Below are 25,704 nucleotides of genomic sequence, written 5' to 3' on the forward strand. Positions count from 1 at the left end.
CCTACCCCTAAACCTAAACTTAACACATGTTGTTACCTTATTATATATACCTAAATTAACACAATAGTCTAAGCATGAATTAGTATTCCACTATTTTTAATTTAAAATTATATTTATTTATAACTGGAAATGAAATCTTAGCAGGAATAACAACTTAAGTTATCTTCCATTATTAATGATACAAATAATGTTACTATTCAATTGTGATACAAAAACAACATCTGCATGAGTCGTAGTAAATGGTTTAATTGATGTATAATAATAATATATTTATATACAACACTTGATGGAGAATATCTAGGCCTAAATAACTACAATCATGACAAAAAAGACCAAGCAATATGATGTCTCTATAAAACTATTAAATTCTATTCAAACACACATCTAGCTAAATCAGATCTAGAGACTATTCATTTATCAGTCAGTTTCAGTCACTCACCCTTAAACTCTCAAGCACTACTAAGTGCACACTAGACAAATACTAAACTGTGTATTGTTAACAATGGATCAAATCATTGTCACTTAGCTGAGGGTAAGACAGTACCAATGTGAAGCCCAGCCTGAGGCAGAGACTGATATTGTGGACTGATCTGCAGTCCAGTTTCAAGAAGCTGTGCGGCTGATGCCACAATAGAGGAAGAACAGGAGAGAGAAGATAGAGAGTCATGTGGAGGGAGCTGAGGCTTCTGGGAGCAGGATGAGTGTCTGATGGGAATCCTCTCATGGTGCGGTGGACTAGAGAAGCTCTGTGATTCAAGACCTGTGCCATTCCTCATGTGATCAGGGGAATGAGCAGGCTGCAATGAGAGAAAGTGCAGCTGCCTTTGATGGCATGAGAAGGGAACCAACCTATCAAAAAAAAAAAAAAATAATAATAATAATCACAATCATAGGATATAGTTTATATTTATTAAAATCAGTCTGAACTTTTTGAAATTAAATAGGTAACAGCGGGCATTAATGTTAAACATCAGTACATAAACCTACTGACCTTGATGTATATAACTTTATTGTTTTCATTTAATTCATTTATTCAATTTATTAAAAATGAATTTAAATGTTGTGAGTATATACCCGGAGCTCCTGGAAACCAGAACAAGTTCCTTGTGTGTTTGTGCACACTTGGCACATAAAGCAAATTTTGATTCTGATTCTTTTACAAAGGTGTGTTTGAATGAAGAAACGTCTCGTTCCCTGATGGAGGGAATGGAGACGTTATGTCGACCGACAAATGGGGTCTCACTTGGGAGGCCAATCATCTCTGAATTTAAGAGAAAACGCCAATGAAAATTGGCTAGTGGATTAACATACCTGAGCCACTCCCCGTGCAGACGGGTATAAATAGGGCGACAGATGCATCCACTCATTAGGTTTTACACTGAGGAGCCGAGAACGTGTCCCGGCAACAGCGAATGGTTCAAGGTTGTGGCATGGGGACATAACGTCTCCGTTCCCTCCATCAGGGAACGAGGATTACGTACGTAACCGAGACGTTCCCTATCTGTCGGTCACTACGAGTTGTCGACCGACAAATGGGGTTCTATGGAAAATGCCACAACCTGAACCTCGTCACAACCCTGTGGCGCTGCAATTGTTGACAAGCCCTGGCGTGCCACAAAAGCTATGCTTAAGGTCGTAACCTTCCCAAAGCCCCAGCGCAAATTCACTGACCTTGGTACCGAAGGGGCCAAAGGGTGAGTACATCGCTGCTGGAAAAGGCCATGCTGCTGTTCCGCCCACATAAAGTTAATGGAAGGGATTTCAACCTTCAGAGAAAGACTGCTTCAAATCGTCCCTATTTGTTCTTTCAGCTGGCAAGACAATGGGGAAGCGAGCCTTAGGAAAAGGTCGCTACGGAGCCCACATTCTACCCGTAGGGAGGTGACATGTGGGTAACCGATATGGACTGACCCGGGGGGCAGTACTACATATGGTGCCAAGCCCCTGAGAGAGGAGGTCTCTCCTCAGGGGGATGTGCCAGGGAGGGGCTGTCACGAGGAGCATGAGTTCCGAAAACCAGGTCCGGGTGGGCCAGTAAGGCGCAACCAACAGGACCTGTTCCTCGTCCTCCCTGACTTTGCACAGTGTCTCTGCGAGCAGGCTCACTGGGGGAAACGCATACTTGCCAGAGGCCAGCTGTGTGCCAGTGCATCTGTGCCCAGGGGGGCCTGGGACAGGGAATAGTACAGCTGGCAGTGGGAGGACTCGTGGGAAGCAAACAGGTCTACCTGGGCTTCCCCGAATCGACTCCAGATCAGCTGGACCGTCTGGGGATGGAGTTGCCATTCCCCGGGGAAAGTGAGCTGTCATGAGAGCACGTTGGCTGTATGATTGAGCTCCCCCGGGATGTGGACAGCGCGCAGCGACTTGAGCCACGTCTGACTCCAGAGGAGGAGATTGCGGGCCAGTTGAGACATGCGACATGATCGTAGACTGCCCTGTCGGTTGATGTACGAAACAGCCGCAGTGTTGTCCGTGCGGACCAACACGTGCTTGTCCAGCAACAGCGGACGAAACCGTCGCAAAGCTAGATGCACTGCCAGCAACTCCAGACAGTTGATGTGTACCACGGCACCATGCGCCATGTGAATGTGATGGGACACTTGTTCTAAGGGCACGCCGACCCGTAGAAAGGCAAGGTCTGACCAGGGGCTGAATAGGCGGCGACACATCGGTGTGATGGTGACACGATGTGTACCACGGCGCCATGCCCATCTCGGGACTCGGGAGTGCAACCAGTGCTGAAGTGGCCTCATATGAAGCAACCCGAGTGGCGTGACTGCGGCTGCGGATGCCATATGCCCAAGGAGCCTCTGAAAGTGTTTCAGTGGTACCACTGTCCTGCCTCTGAAGGAACTCAGGCAGTTCAGCACTGACTGGGCACGCTCGCTGGTGAGACGTGCCGTCATACTCACCGAGTCTAACTCCATACCGAGATAAGAGATTCTCTGCACAGGGGAGAGCTTGCTCTTCTCCCGGTTGACCTGAAGCCCCAACTGACTGAGGTGCCGGAGCACGAAGTCCCTGTGATCGCACAACTCTTCTCGGGACCGGGCCATAATGAGCCAGTCGTCGAGATAGTTGAGGATCCTGATGCCCACTTCCCAGAGTGGGGCAAGAGCGCCCTCCGCGACCTTCGTGAAGACACGGGGGGACAGGGAGAGCCCAAAGGGGAGGACCTTGTACTGCCACGCCTGACCCTCGAAGGCAAACCGCAGAAACGGTCTGTGACGAGGGAGGATCGAGACATACGCGAGACCAGGACGGGTGGCGACAGAGGGGTCTGCTGCACTCCCCTTGAGGAGTGAGAGACGCGATCGTAGCGCTGTCATGTTCATACGCCCACAATAGACGCATGAATCATCCACGGGCACAGCCTCGGCGTGTTGGACGCCCAGACACTGCAGACAATGCTCGTGACCGTCAACCGAAGACAGGAAACAACCGTATCCAGAGGGACACGGACGAAACGGCATCTTGAAAAAGACGCGAATCGTCCGTGATTTGCTCTGTTAGAAAACAGTCTCTTTTAGCCGAAGCGCCCAGGGGAATCGCCGTTTCACAGGGACACCGCTGTACCGCACCGTCACACCGACAGCTTCAAACAAAACAAAGATGAATGGCTTTGTAGTGACTACTCTCATCAGCTACTCGGCTCTGAAGCAAAAATTTAATGAGTGGATGCACCTGTCACCCTATTTATACCCATCGGCACGGGGAGTGGCTCAGGTATGTTAATCCACTAGCCAATTTTCATTGCCGTTTTCTCTTAAATTCAGAGATGATTGGCCTCCCAAGTGAGACCCCATTTGTCGGTCGACATAACTCGTAGTGACCAACAGATAGGGAACTGATGTTTCTTTCCGGCTGTAGATCTGCCGAATATAAAATATTGCCTTTATCCTTTACTCTGCTTGCTTCTTGTACTCTTGCTCATAACTGGAGTCCCTAATCATGCTGATCACAGCAACATGCTGTTGAAAGTGTGTTATGTTTATGATTTTATTATTCATGGCCAAGAAAGTAACATTCTATTATAGGCACTCTTTATAAACATTTACTAGACAAGTGCTGGCGGGACATCTAATACTGATTCTGTAGGAATCCTTCCAAGCAGTTACTTGAACCCAAAATGTTTTTGAGCGTAAATAATGAATACATAGTTCCCTTTTGGGCTAATTTGCTATACATATTATTACAGAGTGCACTTAAATTTGTTAAGAAACAATCATAATAGTGTCTCTATTTAAGTACACTTAAATTGCCGTTTATTTAATTAATAGTTAATTATTTATAAGTTAAAAAAAGTACTTCTGATATATGTAAAACACTACAAGTACACAGAAAATACAATTATATGCACTTTTTAATTTCTTATTCACAAGGGTAAATCGTTATTCACTGGATTTTTACCTTTCATTTCTGAAAGAATTCTTCAAGACACCATTGTGGTGTGCCACTGGGCAGCATGGGGGGTTTGTCAAAACCATCGATGTACTAATGCTTTGTGGGTTGCTGTCTAGGATGCACGTGCATACCACAGACCCTTTAAATTCATTCCAACTCAACTGGCCCTTAATATAATCATTCTTCCTCAAATGAGTTGGGAAAGCCTTCACCCCTGAAAAAAAGAGGCAACATTGTTTAATCAACTAGAACTGTTACAGTGATAGAATTTGTGCTGTAAGCTGTTCCCCTGACCTTGTGTAAGTGAGGTATCTGAGGATCTCCTTCCCTCCTGAAAGCTGGGCAGAGGAAGATAACTCTGGTGCCCAAGGGTGGATGAACAAAAGACAGAATTCCCTAGTGAATACGGATGTAATCCCTGAGTCGTGCGGCCACTGGTGTCAGTGCTAATCTCTAATGGGTTGGAGATGTTGGTGAAAGAACTAGTAGAAGCACAAGGAGAGGACTGGAGGCAGCAGTCTGGGGTGGAGCCATCAACATGATCTATGACAATACCTGAAGCAAGATAAAGATAATATTGGAAACATATTTGACCCAAAAATTTACATTTTGATTAAATTTACTCACCCCCACATCCAAGATGTACTGCATATGAGTTTGATTTGTCATGGAAACTGCATATTACATGGAACATGGAAATTTAGTATTACAACACTTGTGGATGCTCTTTTGTGAATGGGTGCCGTCAGAATGAGCTGATAAAAACATCACAACACTTCACAAGTAATACACACAGTCCAGTCCATCAATCAACAATAAAATTCATGTTTGTAAGAAACAAATCCATCATTAAGATGCTTTTAGCCTCAAACCACTGATTCTGGCTCAAATACGAGTCCATAATCCATGAGAACACTTCTTCCAGTGAAAGTCCATCACCTGTTGTCCTCTAACATCAAAATGCAACAGCATATTTGTTTAGAACTGTTTTGGCCTCTTTTGTCTTGTAAATGGTCTTTGATCTGTGCATTTATTTCCTCCTGATTCAGATTAGATGTATTTTTCACTGGAGAAAGCAATATTATGAATATAGGACTTGTATTTTAGCCGGTGGCAATAGTTTAAAGTTAAAAAGTCTTAATTATGAATTTGTTTCTTACAAACACACAGCTTCTCACTTCACAAGTCATTAATTGATAGATTATTGTGATGTTTTAATCAGCTGTTTGGATTCTCATTCTGACAACCATTCCTGGTGTTGTAATGGTAAATTTCTACAATCTGCATCACTTTAATATCAATGAAATGTATGGGAAAATAAATACAATAATTAACCTCAATAATAATATTAATCAATTAATATTTAATCAATTAATACTTAATAATAATCAAAAATAATAATTATCATATTTAATAATTAATGCAATAATTAATAATAAAATCAAACATTCCAAAAAGAAAAGTTAAATTAGCCTTCATATATGACAAAAGTGAAGCTGACAATACGTTATAATTAATGGAATCTGGAGTGAAGAGTAATCTAAAGCACAGGTCTCGAACTCAAAATACCTCAGGGCCACTATGCATGTGGTGTACTCTATCACAGCCAGCTATAAATATTAGAATAAGAGTTTTTATAACTTTGAATTTGAACTTTAAAGTTTCTGGCACAGTTAAACTGTTATGTACAGAGCTTTACAGAGTTGAGTGACTCATCTCACCCTCATATCTAGCACATTACTCTGTTTGCATTAGTCAGGAAATGAGGGTTGAGATTGTATTGTGTGGAAACTGCAGTTATTAAAGGAAGGCAGAAGTCCAATCGAGTGACTACAACCATTGTAATCTGGTTTATATGTCAATTTATTGGAAATTGTTATTATTTATGATTATTACGTTTAACTCTTTAAACCTTTCAAATCCATTTTAATAAAAAAGAAATGGTATATATTTTATATTATTTTTTTTTCATCTATATGCACTGGAAAAATTTTAAAATCTAAATTAACTGGTTCTGAACTACTGTTCAAAACTTTTTTGCAGTCTTTCATTTAGTTTTTTACCCAGTTGTTTTGGGCTGTAAGAATGGTGGTGTTGTGGGCGTTAAATTAATTTTGACAGCTGTTTTAATTATTATTGTAAATTGTATTGCTTGTATTGTTAGCATACACTACTGTTCAAAACTTTGGAGTCAGTAATATTGTTTAGGAATTAATCATTTTAATCAGCAATAAAGATAAAAAATGGTAACCTAAAAACTGTAAAATTTTAATTAACCAGTTTTAAGTAAAAAACCCCAGTAATCACTGAACCTAAATAAGGTGCTTCTCAATTAATAGATTGTCATGAAAAAGTTCATTTATTTCAGTACTTCAAATTATGAAACTCGTGTATTAAATAAATTCAATTCACACAGACTGAAGTAGTTTAAGTCTTGAAATAAATGTAATTTCCTGTAACCTTACTTGGCAAGCAGGAAAACTTCTGGGATGCAGAGGCATCTGGGGAAGTGTGTCTCTGTGATTTTCTGGACTCCACAGAAAGACTGTCCAGGGCTTGATCCTCTTTCTCCTCCTTTTTCAAATGCCCCACCTGTGTCTCGAGCTGACAGGTAGCAGAAATGGAGCATGTGTATTCTAGTGTGCTGAGATCCTCCTCCAGAGGCAGCACCATCCCCTGAGGAGAGTGACATGGTTCTTTCAGACACTCACTTCCCAGATTGCTTTGCTGCAGTGCTTGATGCTTTGTCACTTTTTCTAACAGCAGGCAGTAGATAGCAGAAAAGTGGTTGAAGCTGCTGTTCTGAAGAGACTGAATAAAGATGCATGTTTTTAGTCATTTGAAAAAGCATGAAGACACACTTAATCACCAGCTCCTTCCCTGCATTGATAAATGTAAACACCTAAATGAACAGGTTTTGTCAAAAATTTGACTTCTTATTTAACTTCATGGTACCATTTTTTGCAATGTGCTATATGCCAAAAAAAATAGTTCCAAGCTTTTGAGCCAGAAACTTTTTGGAATTAGAAGTTTTAATGAGCATTAAACAGATTTTTTTTTCTAAAATTCCTCAGATTGTTATCAGCATTTAGACATTTAGTCAAATCTGTCATCATTTATTCACTATAATGTCTTTCTGAACCGGTTTGACATTCCTCTGTGGAACATAAAAGATATTTGGGGAAGTGTTTTTTATTTATAGAATGGAAGTATTTTATTCATATGATGGAAGTCAATGGTCATATTTGGTTTTCAAAATTTCATCAAAATATCTTCCCTTATGAAACAAAAATATATTGCAGTATATTGGAAAATATCATGTAATATATTAGGCATATATTCTTATATATATTTATTTTTTCCAATATATTGCAATATATTGAAAGTGGCAATCATTTGTATATTTTGCAATATATTATATAATATATGTATCATCAATATATTATTAAATGTATTCAAATATATAAAATATTAGAAAATAAAAAGGGAAAATAATATATTACAATATATCACAATATATTTTAAGAAATATATTGGTAAATATATTTTCCTTTCGTAAGGGTTATCTGTTGTTCCACAGATGAACACACAGTCATACAGGTTTGGTTCAACTTTAGGGTGATTAATTGATGACAGAATGTTCATTATTGACTGAACTTCCCACACAGAGCTTGATTCAGAGAGGCTCCTCACCTCTATGGTCCTCTTCCTGTCAATGCCCACTGTCTCCATAATACTCAGAACTGCTTCATTGTAAGTTTCCTGAGCCTCAAGGCAGGAAGAGGAAGAAATGGACTGACATATAGCCGAATGATCAGCCTGCATCCAGCGATGCTGCTTGATTTGTGCCACACTGAATCTCTTGGCAGGGTCAACAGCCAACATTCTCCGTATAAGGCTTTCACAGTCTGTGGAACGAGGTAATGGCAAGGGTTAAATAAGACAACACTTCAGCACACTACATCATGTGATAAGTGTCAGCTAAAGGAATAGTTCACTCAAAAATGAACAGTCTGTCATCATTTACTCATTACTTATGTTGATCCGAACATGTATGAGTTTCTTTCTCTGTTGACTTCCATTTTTTGTGGAAAAAATACCTTTGTGTTCAACAGAAGAAAGAAACTCATACAGGTTTGGAACAACAAAAGGGTGAGTAAATGATGACAGAATTTTCTTCTTTTTTTTTTTTTTTTTTGGTTGAATTACCTCTTTAAGTCAAATGAAGTCAACTTTATTTATATAGTGCTTTATATAATACAGATTGTTTCAAAGTAGTTTTACAGGGAAAAACAGGAACATTTTATTTAAACAGAGATGCTGTAAAGCAGCTTTGAAAAAAGAAATCAAGTGTCATTGTTAAGATGAGGTTAGCTTAGTGCTGATTCAGTTCAGTTCAATGACTGTGTAAAGATCATCAACTATGAAATGAGATCAAATCAGCTGTTGGCACCAACTAAATGTGCCAGAATGGCAAGATTTTAAATTAATAAAAAACATAAAAAATGAATACACAGTTATTATAGATACATGAATTTATACCTACATAATTTTTTATGGTTAAATCAAGTAGAAATAGCTTTGACCTTGCACTTTAAAGTGCTATTTCTACTTGATTTAACTCATAAAAATAGCTTTCTTTGTATAAAGTAATGTATTTAGTTCGATTAAGTGATACTAAATAATATTTCTACTTAAAACTAGTTAATTTAGACATTACTATTATTATGTAACTATTTTTTTTTTTTTTTGGTTTCACAAGCACCACTGTACATATAGGAGGAACATACCTTGTGACATAAAGAATGGCACTCTGAAGCGTCCTTCAGTGACTCTTCTTCTTAAGGCAGGGAGAGAAGTGCCATCAAAAGGTAGTGTGCCACAAACCAATACATACAGCAGTACTCCCAGACTCTAAGAGGCAGTCGGTAGACATTCACATTTCAGACACTTCCTTAATACCAAAAAGGAAATTTAATTTATTTTTATTAGACTAATATTTAAAGTTCAGAGAGTATACTCAAGCTGAAGATCTTACCCAGATATCCAAGGATGGTCCCTCATACTCCTTCCCCTCAAAGACCTCTGGGGCGGCATAAGGAGGACTCCCACACCAGGTGGATAAAGATTTACCAGGAATATAGAAGTTCCCAAAACCAAAGTCTGAAGAAAAATGAAGAGAAACTGTGTATTCAATTAAAAATTAAATTAAATTAAATTTGCATCGAGAGGAGCCAGCTGAGGTGGCTCGGGCATCTATTTCGGATGCCTCCTGGACGCCTTCCCAGGGAGGTGTTCCAGGCACGTCTCACCGGGAGGAGGCCCAGGGGAAGACCTAGGAAACGCTGGAGGGACTATGTCTCCCGGCTGGCCTGGGAACGCCTCGGGGTCCCCCCGGAAGAGCTGGAAGAAGTGGCTAGGGAGAGGGAAGTCTGGGCGTCTCTGCTTAGACTGTTGCCCCCGCGACCCGGCCCCAGATAAGCGGAAGATGATCGATGGATGGATGGATTAAATTAAATATATGCATTTAGCAGACGCTTTAATCCAAAGCGACTAATAGTGCATTCAGGCTATACATTTTTACCAATCATGTGTTCCCAGGGAATTGAACCCCACAACCTTGCAATGCTCTACCAATTGAGCTACAATTACAATACTGTATTAATAACACTGTATTACAAGCCATAAGGTATTATTAACAATGGGCACTTTTGGCAAAAAAATCATTTTTAACAGCACTTTTCTAATTTGTTTAATAACAATGTTGACAAAAAATGGAGGATAAATTTACAGGATAAATCTACCACTTTGGTCATATTTGATTATTATTACAATAATATCAATTATTATTACAATTAACAATACGATTTACTTTACTAAAATAATCGTTTAATTAAAAAATTGATGCATTAAAAAAAAAGCACATGATCTTTCTTACCTGCCAGTTTTATACGCATGTTACTGTCCAGGAGTAAATTTTCTGCTTTCAGGTCTCGGTGTACAATGTGATGTTTGTGACAATATTCTACAGCATCAACGATTTGCCAGAACTTAGAACGAGCTTCTGCCTCACTTAGAAGACCAACTGAAGTAAGATAATCTTTGAAAAAGAAAGATAAGATCAAATAAAATTAGCTAAAATACAGATTTTTAGGATAAAAGATTCTCTTTAGGCTTACCAAACATCTCTCCATTCTTGGCATACTCCGTCACAATATACAGCATGTCTTTGGTCTCCATAACCTACATTTCCAAAATGTAAAAACAAGAATTCTTCAGACTGGTATTAAGAAGTCATTCTTCATAAAGAATCTAAATTTTGTGACAACTTTTTGTCTTGGCAGAATAACTTGTGGACATGCTTTACACAAAGGAGCTGTTTATCGAGAGAACACAAAGGAGCTGTTTATCGAGAGAACACAAGTTGGAATCCCATCTCCTTTATAATGTCTGCTCTTTCCTGTAATCTCCATTAAAAAGTCAAAATGCCCATAAAAGTTACATATGAAACTCCAAATGTATGCATCTAAATGAATTTGTAACTCAAATTGAGAAAGCAGTTGTATTGTGACCTTTCCATTGTGAGGTCATTATTTTCCCTCTTCCACATACTCCTGAGAGACCAGTGTAGGGAGGAAGCAGCAACCATGGGAAAGTCATGGTGCATTAGGATAATGTCAGCTCTTTGTAAACTGGCTTACTGCTGGCTTAAACTAGCTAAGTGAGGTGAAAGGTCAAAGGTAAATACAGATAAACCATCAGTTTATTAAGAGAATCAGTGAAAATACAAGACATCTTAAACTCTAATTTTAAATGAACATGGATCAATAAAAGTGTTATTAACCAAGGTCTATCAACACTTTGTGTGCCTTAATATATTATACATGGATAGCAATAAATCATAATGACTGAACAACACAAGCCCACACACACCTGGTAGAGCTTGATTATGTGTGGATGCTTCAAAAGCTTCATGATCTGAACCTCTCGTTTAATCTTCTTCAGGTCAGATTCATCCAGTCGAGTTTTATCAATGATTTTTATGGCAACCTGTTAAAGAACAACCAGAGAATAGGTTTGTTTATTAAAAGGAAGAAGTTAAATTACTTAAATATGCCTATGTGTAATAAAAATTATAATAAATAATTTAACATGAAATAAATGAACAGTAACTACTATTACATGTAGCCTAGAGCTATAGGCATATTTGTTCTAATGATTAGCCGCGTTTCCACTGTCGGGCCAAAAGCAGGCATGCTAGTGCGTGCCAGGGCCAGTCGCGTTTCCACTGTCACTTCCTCGTCGGTGCTTTTTCGTAGCCAACGGGCCGGGTTTTTTTTGGTCCAATGAAAACCTTGGGCCAAACCAGGCCAGCTGGGGCTAGAGGAGTGGTTCTGAACAAAGGTGGAGTTTTTCCGAGTCAGGAGAGCATCAGTGCTACGGATCATTTCATAAAGCTAACAGCTATGACAACAGCATTAAAAACTTTTTAAAATAAGTTGAGTTAAAATCTCACTTTCAGTCAGCAGGGAGTGTTTGAAATAACTTGATCTGATGTGGATCACAGGGCTATACAAGGCAGAAATATTTATATATACATAGTAAACATGGTAAATACGACCGCTTGAAGAAATCAGACACCGGCTTCTTATTCTCTCTCACAATCCTGTATTTATTAAGTAACATATTTTATCTGTCATAAATCTTGTCTTGAGAGTTTAGCTCCAAGTAGCCTATGTTATAGAATGTTTTTTGTTCAGGAGCTTTTCTAAAAAATATACTACAAATAAACAGAAACAGTCTCGACTGAATGAGCAGGCTATGTTCATAACACTTTATTTCTGTGTGACTACTTTCCAATCCTGATAAATTAATTCATTTTGTTCAATGTATCACTTATTATAGTAAAACACTGATGCTGTTGGATTTAAATATTTAACAAAGTAAGCAAATAATAATCTCTGCTTTTATCGTGTTCGTTTTGTGATCTCGCTAGTTCCAGTGACTTATTTCTTATTCGTTTTCTGATAACTTCTCTTTGTTGGTGAAATGACGGGGTTGCATGAAGTTGTTCCTGAGAGTCGTGTAAAGGGCGGGAAATGCAGCGCTATTTTGGTGTTGGTGCTACAGGTCCGAGACTATCAGCCCCGCCCGTTTAGGCTCGCACTGGCCCGACAGTGGAAAAGCAGGTACATTGCAGAGGAAAAGACTTTATAAAGAGTATCAAAAACCACAACATACCTCCGTTTTGGTGACTTTATGTCTAGCTAGTTTGACTACAGCAAAGTTTCCTTTGCCTAATGTCTTGATGATCTCGTAGAAACCTACTTGCAGTGGTCTGCTGGAGTGGTTCACCACTTTTTCCTCTGACAAAATCACCATTGTGACAAAGTAGGCCTAAACAACAAGATCACATAAGCTGTACACTGACACTTCAGTTAATATTTATTAAATATTTTATATTTAAAATAATATATTAGTGTATAATTCACACATTAAACTATACTGAAATAAAAAGTGCTTCAATATGAAATAAAAGTATCATTTACAAAGGTTACACTGTTAAAAAATTGTAAAACTAAAATTGGTAGCCTATGCTATCTAGGCTGAATGAACCAGTTCTAAGTAAAATATGATATAATATCGCTTAATCAACAAAAATGTAGGCTATTAATATACACTGTTAACCCTTGCTGTATTTTCTAGGGTAAATAACTGTAAAATAGCCAGTGTTTTGCTGTATCTTCTGGGAACAATATCTTACTGTAATATGAGGTGCATCTTTAAGAATTTATGCAGCTCAAATAATAAATTACAGTAAATTACTCTATGTACCCATTACAGGTACCAACTGTAACATTAATCAGTAAATGACTGTCCTCCGACACTACTCGAGTGCATTACGTCACATTATATTGTGAAGTGTACACATATTCAGGCATGCATTAACACACACATACACACGCACTGACTGCCTTATCCTAAAAGTGAAGGTGTTGCCTCTTTAAGGCAGCCTGGTGGTCAAGTCATTTGTTTACTTTTCAGCCTGCATCGTTAGTCAACCAGTTCAAAACGTTTTCACGTTTTTAAGCCTTAAAATGGAACCTTAAACAAGGAGTAAGTAAACTGTTCAAATATAAGTGTGGTTTCTAGAATACTTTATGTGAAGTTAAATTATTTTGTCGTTATTTGTTCTTGGACTTCCTTTGTTTCCAGAATGCTATATGGTTAGCTGAGTTTTGAGCCTCTCCTCAAAACTTTGAGTGACATCCCTTGGTGTTGCAAAATATTGAATTGATCAAAAATGTACCAACTCAGATTGTTTATTTATTTAGTAATTTTTTATTTATTAATTTAATTGGTTAGTCAACATTTTGCACATATAAAAAGACACCAACATAGAGTAAATTTTCAATATGCCTGTGGAATGCAGAAGTTCCCTTGTACATTTAAGAAATTCTCCTCGTTTAGGTCTCATATGCACAGAAATCACAGGCAGTCATAAAAACAAGATAACGTTATGCATAGGCATCCACAGGCGAACCTCCACTGTCAGGTCCTAGGGTGTGCATTTGTGGCTTGTAATTTTTCAGAGCTGTGCTTCCACTTGCAAATTCATATGAGATGGTAGAAAAGTTTGCTCACTCCCTTTAATGCACTAATTTTATTTAAATAATTAAATAAAACTATTAAAATAAACCCTTTTAAAGGGAACATTGCTACGTTTTTGCTGAGTAATCTTTTTATTTAAAAAAAAAAAATTATGTTGTTTTCAAGGAAACTTCAATAGAGACTGAACAAACCCTACCAGCCACACCAAGGCTCATCATGGTAAGCATAAAATATATAGTAAACAACCTATATGTTCTTTGCAGTTTTAAGGGTGACTTTTAATTTTTCAGGAGATAAACCTCTAACCTCATCTAAGTGGATGGTCAGCATTGAGGGGAAAGTGAAACATTGCATTGAAGAGAAGCTGGATTATGCTGCAGTACTCTCTGTGCTTTTTGGTTGCTTTTATTTTTTTTTATATTGGGTACCAGGAGTCAGCCAGTGCCACACTTGAGCTTATTCAAAGGTTAGTGTTAAAAATTGTTATGTCCAATCATGGTTTTAATTAAGGAATGTCTTTTTTGCCAATATGTATTTGTTGTTGTACTTGGTTCTCATAATACAGGTATTTATTTTTTAATTTTTTAATTTTTTATTTTTTGCAACAAAACTGGGTCTACAGTTAAAAGAAAGGTTCAAAATGTGAATCCACATGACCATACATTTTTGCAGAGCCATAGTGAGTTTAAATAGAAAACATCTGATTAAGTAAGCATAAGAAATATTTCTTAAGACTTTCATTATAAAGACATAAACTGGTAATTAAATTTTTGTTGAATTATTACAGGTTTGGAACAACATGTGGGTCAATGGTGACTGAGTATTATATTTTGTCACTACATATTTTGTGTGTGTGTGTAATAATGTAAAGGAAGAAAACATTATTTCTATTTGGCTATAATTTTTTTGTAAATATTGATTTCATTAATTTGCTTTTATTGAAAATATGCTTGATTAATTAAGTTACTAACATACACTGGCGTTGTTGTTTATTTATTTTACTTTTGTTATTATATTGTTAAGGAAATAAGACTACTTGTATTTTGTTTATAATTTTTACTGATGTAGTAAGATGTTATTTAGCCAATTCTATAGATAATGTGGTTGCTTTTGTGTGTGTGTTTTTTTTTTTTTCATTTTAGTATATGTTCTGATTTGTTAAATTTTGCGATATATTTTCATGTTATGTATTTGTTTTTCCCAAATGAATAAAATATATTTGTATGAACATTTTATATGCATTCTCTTTTAAAGAAAAAAAATAAATAAAAATATTGTCATTCTGGTGTTACACAAATATTATATACAGTAAATTTATATGCAGTATTATACTGAGTGGTTTCGAGTAATTATAGTAAATAACTGCCAACACTCCTGCCAGTTATTCACTGTAATTCTTTATTTACAGTATATAACTGGCAACACTGTTGCCAGTTAGTCACTGTTAAAGATTCATTACAGCAACTAGCTGGCAACAGTGTTGCCAGTATTCTACTGTAAAAAAAACCCGGTAAGGTCTAACAGCGTATGGGTTAAATCATGTAGAAAAATCTCTTTGAAGTAGCAACTTCAGATTATAACCTTTGAACCGCTCTGGCAAGGTTCTCTTCAATGCTCCGCTCTCATTCATCTCTCTTTCCGAGGAAAAAAGAAAAAAAAGGGCAGCCATCTGCTTCCCGCGGTTCAGTTCCTGCCGCTGCTGAGGTACGGAGTAGAATGAGCACATGGGGATCACAGGTGGATCTTCCTTACGTGAGGAACTTTCCCTTTTGCGCTCGTGGACGGCGGATGAGAAAGAGCCTGGTGAGGATGATGTTATATCTTTAACACTTTCCGATACTGAGGTTAGTGCTCTGCTGGGTTCTACCCAGAAAGAGCAGGAGATGTTTGAGGATGGCAAAGAATCTGAGGCAGAGCCTTCTCAATCCTTCTGCCCAGCGTATGTAGAGCTATTGGAGGTTATGGATCGCGTCACGGCAAAGTGGGACTTGCCATGGAAGTGCAAGGTAACCCCGCGAGGTCACCTCGACTAGCGTTATCTTTCTGACCATAGCCCTCCAGCTCAGATGAGCCTTCAATTTCTGCCTGATCTCCATACAGAGATCGAAAAGGCATGGAAGAGACCATTTTCTTTTTGCATCCATCAGTTTCAACATAAGAGTTATGCTGACATCAAGGCAAAGCGGCTATGAAAGGATGCCCCCCTGTAGAAAAAGCTTTCTTTCTGTGGAGGAGACATCCTCTCTTAATCTCCCTCCTTGACATCTAAACCCCTTCAGGATACATCTTGCTTAAATGGCAAGGCATACGCAGCAGCAGGTCAGGCTGTGGCTTCATTACACATGATGGCGGTGCTTCAAGCATATAAGGCTGATCTGCTAAAAGACCTGGATAAAGGCGAGGGCCTTTCTCCTGATCAGGTAGCCGAGCTGCGCCACAGCGCAGATCTCTCTCTCTGTGCTACCAAGCAGGTGCCTTCGCCATGGGTCTATGGCGGCCATGGTGGTAGCGGAGAGACATCTGTGGATGAACCTGGCAGACATAAGGATGAAAAAAAAGGCTTTCTTTTCGATGCTCAGGTTTTGCCTTTCAAACTTTTCAGTACCTCCATTGAGATGGTAATCGAGAAGATCAGGGAGATGAAGGCACGCTCAGCTGCTTTCAGATCCTTCAGTCCACAAAGGTCCAGGTCTGAGGCCGAACAACATAGGGGTTCACAGCACAGAAGGCTAGTGTCACAACTCACGCTCCTCCCCCACCTGCGGGTAGAGGTAAGAGGAATCGTGGGTCATGGGGAGGTAGACAAGACCTAAGGTCTTGTCTACTGGATCACCACTTTGATCCAGATGAGGCATCAGTGTTCTCGTCAGAATCAGAGAGATACTTAAGCCGCGTTTCCACCGCAGGAACTTTACCCAGGAACTAGGGACTTGGTCCGGTACTTGGTGTGTTTCCACCGCAGGAACCAGGAACTAAATAAAAGTTCCGGGTAAAAAAATGCGCCCCAGAAAGTCCCTGCTGGCGAGGTGGTACTTTTTTAAAGTTCAGGAACTTTCGGGGGCGGGACTTTGGCGCTAAACATCCTGATTGGTTGAGTTGACGCAGCATTGGTTGAGTTCAACCACCATTTATTCGGATCAACATTTTCAAAATATTACTGTTATTGTGTCATGAAATGTAATTTTAAAAGTATTTCAGGCGAGAATGTAGTTGTTTAAAACTCAAATCTGTTGTTTATTTATAAAGACAGCGCCTATTTAAAAATGTGTTTCGCCGATCTCTGAGACGGTGAGCTCCACACGATCAGCGAGAGCTCAGTGATCATCTATCCGCCCAGAGGCAGCCTCACCTTGGATAGACCTTCTGATATGTGCCGCTGGCTCTGATGTGTCTTTAGTGGTTAAACATAACATATAATTCAGCTGCGGGGTAAATCTAACAGGTTTTCTTTGGTCTGTATTCAATTTATCTATATGTTAAAATGAAAATAAAAAAGGCAAGTCTATATAATATTTCGTTTCATTGTAATGGCTGTATATAACGTTACACTTATCCCTGAACTAAGTACATTTCTGCAGCTGTTATTATGTTTAAATGAAAACGAAAGGAGGCAGTGGTATTTTATATCCTATTTCGTTTTATTGTAAATGTACTGAGGGGAAAATTGCAGTAGCCAAAGCGATCTGAGTTCACGCAGCATTGGTTGAGTTCAACCACCATTTATTTGGATCATTTTCAAATATTACTGTTATTGTGTCATGAAATGTAATTTTAAAAGTATTTCAGGCGAGAATGTAGTTGTTTAAAACTCAAATCTATGGTTTATTTATAAAGACCGTGCCTATTTAAAAAATGTGTTTCGCCGATCTCTGCGATGGTGAGCTCCACTCGATCAGCGAGAGCTCAGTCCTCATGTATCCGCCGAGATGCAGCCTCAAATCGGCTAGACCTTCTGATATGTGCCGCTGGCTCTGATGTGTCTTTAGTGGTTAAACATAACATATAATTCAGCTGCGGGGTAAATCTAACAGGTTTTCTTTGGTCTGTATTCAATTTATCTATATGTTAAAATGAAAATAAAAAAGGCAAATTTATATAATATTTCGTTTCATTGTAATGGCTGCATATACACATATCCCTGAACTAAGTACATTTCTGCAGCTGTTATTATGCTTAAATGAAAACCAAAGGAGGCAGTGGTATTTTATATCCTATTTCGTTTTATTGTAAATAGGAAAATTGTAGTAGCCAAGACGAGCTGACTGAAGTTATCAAGTACGCTGCTGTTTATAGATTTACCGGACTTGCGTCGTCGCGGACATCACACTCCCGAGTCGAATGCACAAAGTCTGAACTAACTACCGAGGATGCACGTCCAAAATCAGCGTACTTTAAAAAAACAAACAAATCAGCAGTACTTTGTATTGAGAAACGCGCGCAGACCTACGTCACCAGTCTATTTGCCTAATCTTCCCGGTACTTTACACCGCGGTGGAAACGCAGAAAGCAACAGGTCTGGGGGGAAAAAAGTTCCTGGGAAAAAAAGTTCCTGGTAAAAATGTTCCGGGTAATTTCGGTGGAAACGCGGCATTAGTATCTACTCGTTCTCTTTGGGGGTTTTTACATCTGCCCTTATCCTCACCTTCCTAATTCCCCTGTAACCACCAGCTCTCCACCTGACCAAGGTAAGGTGATAACTTCTTGCATAACAGTCTCCTATGCTGGACCTATGATGTTTTGGTTGGTTCTATGTTCATAGTTACCAACTTACTGATGGTCCGGACTAAAGGGAATCGCCCCTTGAGCGGGGCTCCAGCACAGGAACCAGGGTGGGTCAGTATGATCCATTCTGTATATACTTGTATAGGTATCAAATTGCTGGTGGTTGTGTGTGTACTAATCTTCTTGGAGTTTCTTTGCAGTGCTCACTAAACACTCATCTGCATTATGTCCAGCCGGTATGATAGCCCTGATTCTGGCTTCATGTTTTGGGTATCAGGCGGCCAGATCACAGGTTTCTGCGGGAGCCTTCTTGATCATCAGGCCTGGCACGGCACTGCAAGGAATTTCATGAATGTCTGGCCAGGTCGCTGCTGATGAATCAAGCGAGAAGTGGAGGAGGCAGTTACAGAAGTCTTCTTGTATATGCTGCCTCAGGTGATGCTCCCCGCGCCAGATGTTTGTGCGGTTCGGCACCTCTGCGATGCTTAGTAACTTTTAAGTACACACACTAAGCTCTGTGTACTTTCTGAAAACCACATGGTGGTGAGTGTAGACTCTGAACACTTTCCACACTTTCTAATATCCACGAAAGTGGTAACTTGAGTTGGTAAAAGCCCCATTCATCTTGGGCACCACTCCATCTAATCTAAACAGGGTGTTGCTTCTAGGGATCTGTTGAGACAGCTCCTTCCGCAAGCTTATGCAAGAGCAAGTGGTAGCCCCTGTGTGACAGGCAAGACTTAGTATACAATGCTAGAATCTTTGCAATATCCCTTTAAAGGAATCTTTCTTGATTCCAAGCCTTCAGCTCTACCCAGGGCTGAGGCCTTAACGAGTAAGTTGGATATGTAGCCTAGGCTTTTGGCCATAAGGAGTAATGTCATGGAGAGCCGTCTAATGTCCCAGGGTCAACTCCCGAGGAAATCGTAGATTTGGTACTTAGTGTTCACCATGATTCTGGCCTGCACTCCCCTCAGCATGGCAGCATGCATACTGTTCCACATAGCGACCCCTAGAGGACACAGTTCTAAGTTCCATTGAAATGGAACGTCTCAGGTTATGAATGTAACCATGGTTCCCTGAGTAGGTAACGAGACACTCCATCCTCTAGCTCCCTGCCATGCTTTGGATGCAAGCTTCAGACGAAGAAGTGAACGACATGTTCTCCCGGCGCCTTTTTATCCATAGTCAAGTCGGTACATCAGGGGCTGTCGCCAGCCAACTCGTAAGTGTATTTTCAATGTATGCTTCAGACATGGGTCAAGATGAGGTGTTCCCCATAGCGACCCCTAGAGGACGCAGTGTCTCATTCCCTACATTCGTAACCTGAGTCGCTTTTACCATGGGCAAACCGTGCAGCCGGCCTGGGTGGCATTTTTTCATGATACATGGGGGGGGGGGGCACAAGCAGTTGTAAAAATAAAAAATAATCCTCTGTGCCACTGCCGCGAAGCAGTTTTCTATTATATATAATTTCACTGTGTAGTGAATTGGCAAATTAGCACCTCTGCTTGCTGAGGACGTGCAGTGTTTGAGGCGCCGGGCTGGACAAAATTAATGCGAATGCCGAGAGAGAGAACCATAGTTCGTGAGAGAGACCGAGTATGTCTGAAAGAGAGACCGAAAATGTGCTCGAAAGAGAGCGACAGAGCACAAGAAAGACAGAGTGCGTCCGAAAGAGAGCTGAGTGAGAAGGGGAGAGGGGAGTGGGGCTCGGCGCAGGGGACAGTTCACCTCTGTGTCTCTCCCAATCCAAATTTTTTTTCCAAATAACGAACATTTCATTCATAATATTATGAATACAGGCCTATAGTTCCTGCACATTTTTGTTTTTCTGAATTGTGTGAAATGGCTAATAAAAATAGTACAGTGTGAATTGGTTTAGTCTTGACTTCTGGTCATGAGTGACACCGTTGGGAGAATGGGAAATCTGCTGATTGTCCAGTGCCAAATAAACACACAGATGGACAGGAAAATGTCAAAGCCATCAGGTGCCAAATTTAGAGAAAAAAAAGAAAAGAAAACATAACCCTAACCTTAAAAAATAAAAATAACCCTAACCCTAACAAGAAAGAAAAGAAGAAGAGAAACGAGCAAAAGATAAAAGTATGCAACTATGTTCTCTCTTTATGATTATTATGGTATCCATGACCATGTCATGAATGGATACCGCTCAGTAGGTACTGATATGCTGGACAGTAAAGTACTTAGCCTGGCGGTTGACTATGTTTGCGTGGTCCGTTATGTCAAATATAAAATGCATGCTTAATGAAAGGTGTTTTTCCCTCTATTTGGAAAGAAGGTAAAATTATTCCCTTACCTAAAGATGGCAGACTAGCACTTAATGGGAAGAACAGCAGACCTATTACTATTCTCTCAGTTCTTATTAAGCTGATGGAGAGAATAGTTCACTCACAAGTAAAGGAATATTTTGAATCTAATGGTTTGAACACAGATTTCCAACATGCTTATAGACAAAACCACTCAACTTATTCTGCCCTTACATTAATGACAGATGACTGGCTCAAGGAAAGGGATAATTTAAAGATGACTGGTGCTGTATTGCTTGATTTTAGTGCGGCATTTGATGTCATAGATCACAATCTACTCATTGGTAAACTAGAATGCTATGGATTTAGCCCAACTGCTATAGATTTTATGAAGAGTTATCTCACATGTAGGACGCAGCGGGTTTATTACACTGGCAGCTGGTCTCACTCTAAGGTCTTGGACTGTGGGGTTCCGCAAGGGAGCTGCCTGGGACCACTTTTATACGCCATCTTCACAAATGATTTACCATCTGTTTTGTGTAAAGCAACTGTACAAATGTATGCTGATGATTCCACCTTGTATTATGCTGCAAAAACTGTCAGTGAACTGGATTATGTTTTATCAGCTGAGTTAAATATGGTTTCTGATTTAAACAACTTATATAAAACAGAATAAGTTGGTGCTGAATATCTAAAAAACCAAATCAATTATTTTTGGATCGAGTCATTAATTGTCATTAATTCCAAAGATGAGTTTGAACTTGTCTGGGGAACCTATAGAACAGGTAGATGAAGTAAAATTACTGGGCACAATAGTGGATATTCAGCTGTCATGGGTAGAACATATTGATACCATAGTGAAGAAGATGGGTAGTGGTATCTCTATGATGAGGAAATGTCTTTCTTATGTCCCCACACACATTGTGGAGCAGGTGGCTAAATCTTTAATTTTATGTCATTTGGATTATTGTGCCCCTGTATGGTCATCAAAAATATCTAAAGGTCAACTAAAGAAATTACAAACGACCCAAAACAGAGCTGCTAGGTTAGAATTACATTGTCCCATCAGAACAAATACTATTAGTATGCACTGACAGCTCTCATGGTTAACGGTGGAGAATAAGCTGGTTTTTAATTAAGTTTTTTAGAAACATTGTCTATTCTTCTGAAACAGTTTTTTTTATATAACCAAATTGTTAGGTGTGATCAGGTACATTCTCATGTGACTAGGTCTGTGGATGATGACCTGATGATATTACCACGCCCAAAATCAAAATGCTTTAAAGAGAACTGTTATTTATTGTGGCATCAATCATTGGAATAATTGCCCATTGAATATACGTAAAATGAATAATAATAATAATAATAATAATAATTTTTATTTATATAGCGCCTTTCCAGAGCTCAAGGACACGTTACAATAAACAAACAACAATAAATGCAATTGACAAAGAGAGCAGACAGAACAACAATAGGCAAATGAGAGTGCAAGTACAGTAAGTGAGAATTGTGTAGATGGGGCAGCAACCAGCAGAGAGAGAGGAAAAAAAATAAAGTAAAAAATAAAAAACACACTAAGACCGATACATTCAGAAAATAGGTGGGTTTTGAGCATGGATTTTAATTCAGAGATAGTGTTAACAAAACGGAGTGATGGGGGGAGAGAGTTCCACATTTTGGGCGCAACAACACTGAATGATCTGCCCCCCATTGAAGCAAGGCGATGCCGAGGGACAACGAGAAGGCTGGAATCAGCGGATCGTAAAGAGCGAGTTGGGGTGTAAGGGAGAAGCAGGTTACAGAGGTAGGGGGGAGCAAGGCCATGCAGAGACTTAAAAGCGAGAAGGAGAATTTTGAATTTAATACGGTAAGCCACAGGAAGCCATTGAAGATCATGCAGAATTGGGGAAATGTGTGCAGAACGCTTGGTGTGGGTGAGTAGTTTTGCAGAGTTTTGAATGTATTGTAATTTGGAAATGGAGCTAGCTGATAGGCCGATGAAAAGTGCATTGCAGTAATCAAGACTTGAGGTGACAAATGCATGGATGGCAAAGACTCTTTTAGGTACCATCTGAGAATGCACTATTTAAAATTGTGAGTAAGGAAAGGACATATTTATTTTATGAATGTAATACTGTAATCATTTATTTAGACTAATTTATGATGATGTGTATTGATGTATATAATGTAGTGCTATATTGTTTTTATATTAACATTATGTGATTTATTTTTGTTGTGGATCCCAGGAAGACTAGCTCGTTCACTTTGGTGACAGCTAATGGGGATCCATTTTACAATAAACAATAAACAATGAAGGGCTAATGTTAATTGGTGCGTAACTCTTTAAGTTTGTTATCCTTTTTGCTATGATGCTTGCTATGCTTATACAACAATAATTCGGTTTTAACTCAACAAACACAAGATCTAATTTCACCATAATATTGTGCTTTGTAACAAAATCGTTAAAAGTTCGGTTATTATTTATTTTCATCAGTTGGTTTAAAGTTAGGCCCTGTAATTATCCAAAGGGATTTTCAAATCTGTGTAATTATAATTTAAATCGGACTACTTTTCAAATTGTATTTCATAAACCAACATCTCAGACGTTATTTCAAAAAGTTATGGGTTTTCAAATAAAAAAAAATACTTTCTTTTGCAGAACATGTAAAAGATTATAAAAATGTTTACCCAAATAACCAAAAAGTTATTGGTGATTGATTTTTTATTTATTTAACAATTTCATGTCATTTTATTTTTAAAACAAGTCCTAGTGTCCACTACAGAGGACATAGCATAACATATGAATAAAATATCATTTAAAAAAAAAAAAAAATTCTATTTGTTTATGCTCTAAACAATGTGATGACTTGAAAAAAAAAAACCTAAATTCAAATTTTTTCAAGTGTGTTTTACAAAGTTACGATCAAACGTTAATCTGTCAAGTTATAATTTTCTCAAAACGTCAGCACAAAAATTGTATTCATGGAACAACTTAAACGTTTTAGTTTCAGAGCATTCCAAATGTTCATCTTCCTTTTAATATTCGTAGCATATAGCCAAACCAAATAGTTAAATAAGTAAATAAATAAATAATCATAGCTTCAAAGAAAAAACGTTCTGGTTGTAATTACCTTTTGAATCGCCGAACTTAATCCATGTTTATAAAGTCTCTTCGTATGTTGAACATTTTCAGGAATCCTTAAATTAAGCTAAAAAAAATCCTGTTTAAGAAGTCAATATCCAAATAATTGTCTTGTTCCTCTCATGAGCAGTCATCTCGCACTGGACTGTCATCATTTCTCCAGCAACCAATCCACGTTTCATCAAGCAGCATTTTCCCCTATGTTAACTCAACGAAGTTGATGAGATCGTCTCCGCCTCCTGCCAACATACCATAACAAATTATTCTTACTTTTTTAACGTCACTTTTGCGTCAGAGAGCAACGAAAGAAACGAAATTTCATGTTGCCCAGCAACTTCACACATAACACGTGTATACGCAGAACCACAAGTTCCCAGACATTTAGCTACTGATGGGTGTTAACCCAATAACCAGCGATTAACGGTATAACAGTAGTGCCCTGCCTTGGGGAGCGTTTACAAAGATCTTCTTTAGTACATTATAGCACTATAATGCAGAGTGCAGAGCGCTGTAGGCATCATGACGCAAATGTAGGCGGCAGCAGAGTTAAATCTGATTCTCTCAGTGAAGTATAGAGCAGATTAGAGAAAAGGGAAATGATTCTGTCCAAGCATGCGCTGAATCATTCAAACTTTTATTCAGTTCATCTTGCTGGCTTACTAAGCTTGGGTGGGTGTCCCCCACCCGGTCAATGAATCAGTCAGATTGTGTTTCTGGACACCAGTTTACAGTTTAAGAACTCCCTCTTGGACACCCTATTTTCCCTCTCTCATTATCACTTGTCATCTATCCATACATCCCTCTGTTCTACTTATAATCCATTAATAATGCTAAATGCAAGTATGTATGTGTACACAAGTCAGCACATACAGGCTAGTGACTTTAAGTATCTGGGGCAGTGTTTGAAGTAAAGAGATATGGTTTGAAGTGTTTGGTAGAAATGTTCTTTGTTTAATTGACTCAATTGTTCAATTGAAGTTCATAATGTGTACACATTATTAACAGCATTAATTTTTGAATAACGTTTTTAAAAAGGTTAAAAAATCAATTTACAGTGTAACTTTGAACGCTGACATTTTTTTTACATTAAAATTTTTTAAACATTTAAATGTCTTTAGACTCTTCTGTGAAGAGACAGATAAATCAAGGTGAAATGCAAATATTTAATATCTATCTTTTATATTTACTTATATAATAATGTATTGATGGTTTTTAGGATGGTCATACATGTACATGACATATAGATCCAAAAATATATTACACAAATACCTCTGTGAGCTACACATATATTAAATTGTTCCCATTTCTATAGGTTTCATATATTTTTTACTTTAGCCCTATATCATATATGCATGTTTAATATGCACATAAATTACATTTGAGTACGAGTATTTTTGATGCAACATAGCATCTGATGTCTGTAATTAATTATAAACAGCGATGCATTAAAACCTTTCTAATTTGCTAAACTCTGTGGGAAAGTGGATCTCCCGTTCCAGATTTGAGGATCACTGCACTAAAGCATAGTCTATTGATAACTGTACAAATATA

The 25,704-nt window shown here is 38.6% G+C and overlaps 1 protein-coding gene across 1 annotated transcript; it reads right to left on the reverse strand.

Annotated features, from left to right (window-relative positions):
- Positions 1-130: 130 nt before the first annotated feature.
- Positions 131-24,456, reverse strand: LOC127949644 (serine/threonine-protein kinase SIK1-like). Its single transcript, XM_052547084.1, has 12 exons — positions 24,143-24,456; positions 12,649-12,804; positions 11,341-11,457; positions 10,587-10,650; positions 10,346-10,507; positions 9,446-9,570; positions 9,198-9,321; positions 8,101-8,315; positions 6,873-7,218; positions 4,702-4,962; positions 4,414-4,621; positions 131-849 (listed from the first exon to the last, which is right to left on the reverse strand). Exons 2-12 carry the CDS (start codon positions 12,787-12,789, stop codon positions 519-521), a joined length of 2,094 nt encoding a protein of 697 aa, XP_052403044.1. The 5' UTR covers positions 12,790-12,804; positions 24,143-24,456; the 3' UTR covers positions 131-518.
- Between the last annotated feature and the right edge of the window lie 1,248 nt (positions 24,457-25,704).

Source organism: Carassius gibelio, chromosome B1 (assembly GCF_023724105.1).
Source record: "Carassius gibelio isolate Cgi1373 ecotype wild population from Czech Republic chromosome B1, carGib1.2-hapl.c, whole genome shotgun sequence".
NCBI lineage: Eukaryota > Metazoa > Chordata > Actinopteri > Cypriniformes > Cyprinidae > Carassius > Carassius gibelio.